The sequence below is a fragment of the Sabethes cyaneus genome, chromosome 3, assembly GCF_943734655.1.
Source record: "Sabethes cyaneus chromosome 3, idSabCyanKW18_F2, whole genome shotgun sequence".
Classification (NCBI taxonomy): domain Eukaryota; kingdom Metazoa; phylum Arthropoda; class Insecta; order Diptera; family Culicidae; genus Sabethes; species Sabethes cyaneus.
The window spans coordinates 183710396-183713820 of NC_071355.1; the positions used below are offsets into that span (position 1 = coordinate 183710396).

Below are 3425 nucleotides of genomic sequence, written 5' to 3' on the forward strand. Positions count from 1 at the left end.
ATGGAAATCTGTGAAAGCCAAGGATTTTTCCATCAAAATTACGACCGATTTCGGGCAACAATCAGCGAATGTGAATTCCGGTCCTTTTCTCAGTTGGAAACTGATAAGCAACGGATCAAGTTTGTGAATAAAGTGATAGCTGAGCGTTGTGATGATCTGTGGAAATCGGCAAGACGAAGTGAGTCCGGAAAAAGTTTATCGACAGCTTTGGAGCAGAAGACTTTGGGCAATCAGGAGTTTCAATATGAAAAATGGAATGATGCCTTGATGTTCTACAACAGCGCAATACTGCGGGTTCCGTTTAATAATGGTAAGAATAAGACCGTGCTCCCCTATGTTGGGTGTTTTTTCTTATTTTGAAAACATTGTTTATGAGATGAATGAAATAACGTTTCTGTCAAGCCAAGCACATGGGAGATGTTTTATTTTAAAATTGGCTGCACGAGCAGTAACAATCTGCTGTGCACAGTTCATTCATTATTTTTTTATAATGAAATTGTGAGATCAAGGTCGGTTGAAAAAACAGGCGACTATTAATTTACTTTAACGGGGTTTAAATGTATTTTTTGCAGATATTTTCCTAATTGCTTAATATGGCAAATCAGATTCAACCAAATTCAAGAAATACAATATTTTTGACAACGACAATACGTTTTGAGCAACATTAATTTGGGCTTTCCTGAGATGGGTTTCAGGCAGAGCTGATTTCTACCAAATCTCTAAAAAATATTTACATAGTTCATAATTATACATTTCAGTTACGGAAAAGTCTATCATCTTGGCGAATCGTTCGGCAGCCTTGTTTCACTTGAATAAGTATGAGGAAGCACTGCAAGACATTAATCTATCGATTGATCACGATTATCCCAAAGAAATGAAATACAAACTAATGGATAGGAAAGCTCGCTGCTATTTCGCATTAAAGGACCTGCCTTCATCTTTGGAATGTTACAGGTAGGTAGAATAAACTGGCAGCTAAAAGCTGGTTAGTGTTCTATGGAATTACATTTTTCAGGGAGATGCTTACTGCCTTAGACTACTCAGATTTATGCCCAGATAAACGAAACAAAATGATCAAGGAAACCACCAAAAAACTTTCGGAACTTGAAGTTCATATAGCGAACGTCAAAAAATATCTGGAACCGGTGAGACACTGTTCGATGAGAAAGTTCGTACCTCATATAGAAAAGTCCGTCTATTTTGATTGCACGGAACAAGAGGGCAGATTCGCCTGCACAAATAGTGATCTCCGACCGAACCAACTGGTACTGAAGGAGTTACCACATGCTTCGGTAGTCGCGCGCGAGTACAGCTCAACACACTGTGATAATTGCTGTTCGCGAGTTACTGTATTGTTCTGTTGTCCAAACTGCGTGGATGTTGTCTTCTGTTCACCGGATTGTCAAAGGACAGCTTGTTCCAGTTTCCACAGATACGAATGCGGATTTTTGCAATTCCTGTGGAAGTCCGGAGCGAACGTAGTTTGCATGCTAGCCTTAAGGATTGTCACACAGAAATCGGTGGAATACTTTTACGATCTTGAAGAGGAGCTAGAACAATTAACAAGTGACAAAACGGACGGGTTTGTATTTAAACGATGTGAAATGTAGACAAATTGCATCAAAATAGCAATGAAATATTTTTTTCTATTTGGCAGACTCCCATATGATGATTACCGAAGGGTGTTCAACTTTGTGACTCACTCAGAGCAGAGAGACACAGAAGATTATCTCAAATGGACTCTGATGGCAGCTTTGTTGAACACTGTGCTAAAATTGACTGTGTTTTACAAAACAAATACACTAGACACATATATTGGAGCAATTCTGTTACACAACATGCAAATCGTAACGTATAACTCGCATGAAATTTCAGAGCTGCAGCGACGGAAACCACAAGATCCTGGTTACTCTGCCTGTATAGGAGCGGGTCTGTATCCAACGTTGGTTCTGTTCAACCATTCCTGTGATCCTGGCATCACTAGGTACTTTATCGGAAACGCCGTGTACGTTCGTACGGTGAAAAACATTCCAGCTGGGTCAGTGTTAGCGGAAAACTATGGCCAGTTGTTCGCCCGGTCCAATCTACGTGAGAGACGTAACTCTTTGAAATCGACCTACAAGTTTGTTTGTGGTTGTCAGGCATGCGAGGAAAATTGGCCCACCATGGATGAGATGAACGTCAACTTGGTGAGGTTCAAATGCGCCGGAAGCGAAGAATGCAACAACGTGCTGATCTACAGTGAACATTCGCAGCAAGATGCGTTGAAATGTGAGAAATGTGGCATGCTAACGGATGTAAATCAAAGTTTCGAATTGTTGAAGGTTTGTTGAGCAATTATCGGTTTTAACAGGTGGTTATCTTGAAGTTTTGTTTGTTTTTAGAAAGTGGATATGTTCAAGCGTTTCACCGAAGCCAGCAATCTCTATCAGCAGGGAGAATTCGATCGGGCACTTTCCAGATACGCAGCTATCATGGGTTCTTTGGATCAAGTTTTGGTGCGACCTTATCGAGAATATCATATCTGTCAGCAAGGAATCCGAAGATGTTCGCTGGAGCTAGGAAATAAGTATACGGAGCAAAAGTAATTACTTATAAGTAGGAAGTTATGAGCTACATTTGTTGGTTAGATAGATGTTGGTTTTAAAATTATTTAAAAAACTATTAAATTGTTATAAATATGAATGCGAAACTTGCGAAATTTGAATGCGAAACAAATAAATGGTTTACACAATGATGTGCATCGTTCGATTTTTACGTCCGAGACCATACTAATTTCCTAAAAGTAACAGTTAGAAAAATGTTGTTGCACGAACGATAACGGCCAGCTTACCTAGGCTACAAAGTGACGGCAGGTGTCCCACAGGGCTCGATTCTCAGCCCCACGCTCTGGAATGCCATGTACGATGGGGTGCTGAGGCTCGAACTGCCCACTGGGGTCGAGATCACAGGCTTCACGGATGATATCGTCCTTACAGTGGTAGGCGAGTTTCTAGAAGAGGTGGAAATGCTGGCATCGGACGCCATAAGCATAATAGAGGGTTGGATGGCGGGCGTCAATCTACGATTGGCCCACCATAAGATGGAAGCTGTGATGATCAGTAACCGCAAGTCGGCCATAGAAGCCAAAATCATCATTGGAGGACAGGAGGATTGTCGCCAAAGGAAGGTTGAAGTACCTAGGTGTTATGGTAGACAACAGGCTGAACTTCACCAGCCACGTGGATTATGCTTGTTGTAAAGCGTCAACAGCAGTCACTGCGCTGTTCAAGATTATGCCGAACGGCTATGGACCTAGCAGCAGAAAGAGACGCCTGATGGTCAGCGTTGCCATGTCGGTGCTGAGCTGAGGTACGGTGCACCGGCCTGAGCTCCGGCTTTGAATAGTAAGCGCAATCAGGCATGTCTGAACAAGGTGTTCAGGT

At 41.9% G+C, this 3425-nt stretch overlaps 1 protein-coding gene across 1 annotated transcript; it reads left to right on the forward strand.

Moving 5' to 3' along the window:
- On the forward strand, nt 1-2588 carry LOC128740485 (SET and MYND domain-containing protein 4-like). The gene is made up of 5 exons (XM_053836027.1): nt 1-310; nt 759-954; nt 1016-1582; nt 1658-2324; nt 2385-2588. The coding sequence occupies exons 1-5, from the start codon at nt 1-3 to the stop codon at nt 2586-2588; spliced, it is 1944 nt and encodes a 647-aa protein (XP_053692002.1).
- Nucleotides 2589-3425: the final 837 nt, after the last annotated feature.

What these genes read in the sequence shown, in the direction of transcription:
- LOC128740485 (XM_053836027.1), top strand. Translation starts at nt 1, where the DNA reads ATGGAAATCTGTGAAAGCCAAGGATTTTTCCATCAAAATTACGACCGA. An exon ending in GCGGGTTCCGTTTAATAATG is followed by an intron (nt 311 to 758) that starts GTAAGAATAAGA and finishes TATACATTTCAG; the next exon opens with TTACGGAAAAGTCTATCATC. An exon ending in ACAAGTGACAAAACGGACGG is followed by an intron (nt 1,583 to 1,657) that starts GTTTGTATTTAA and finishes TCTATTTGGCAG; the next exon opens with ACTCCCATATGATGATTACC.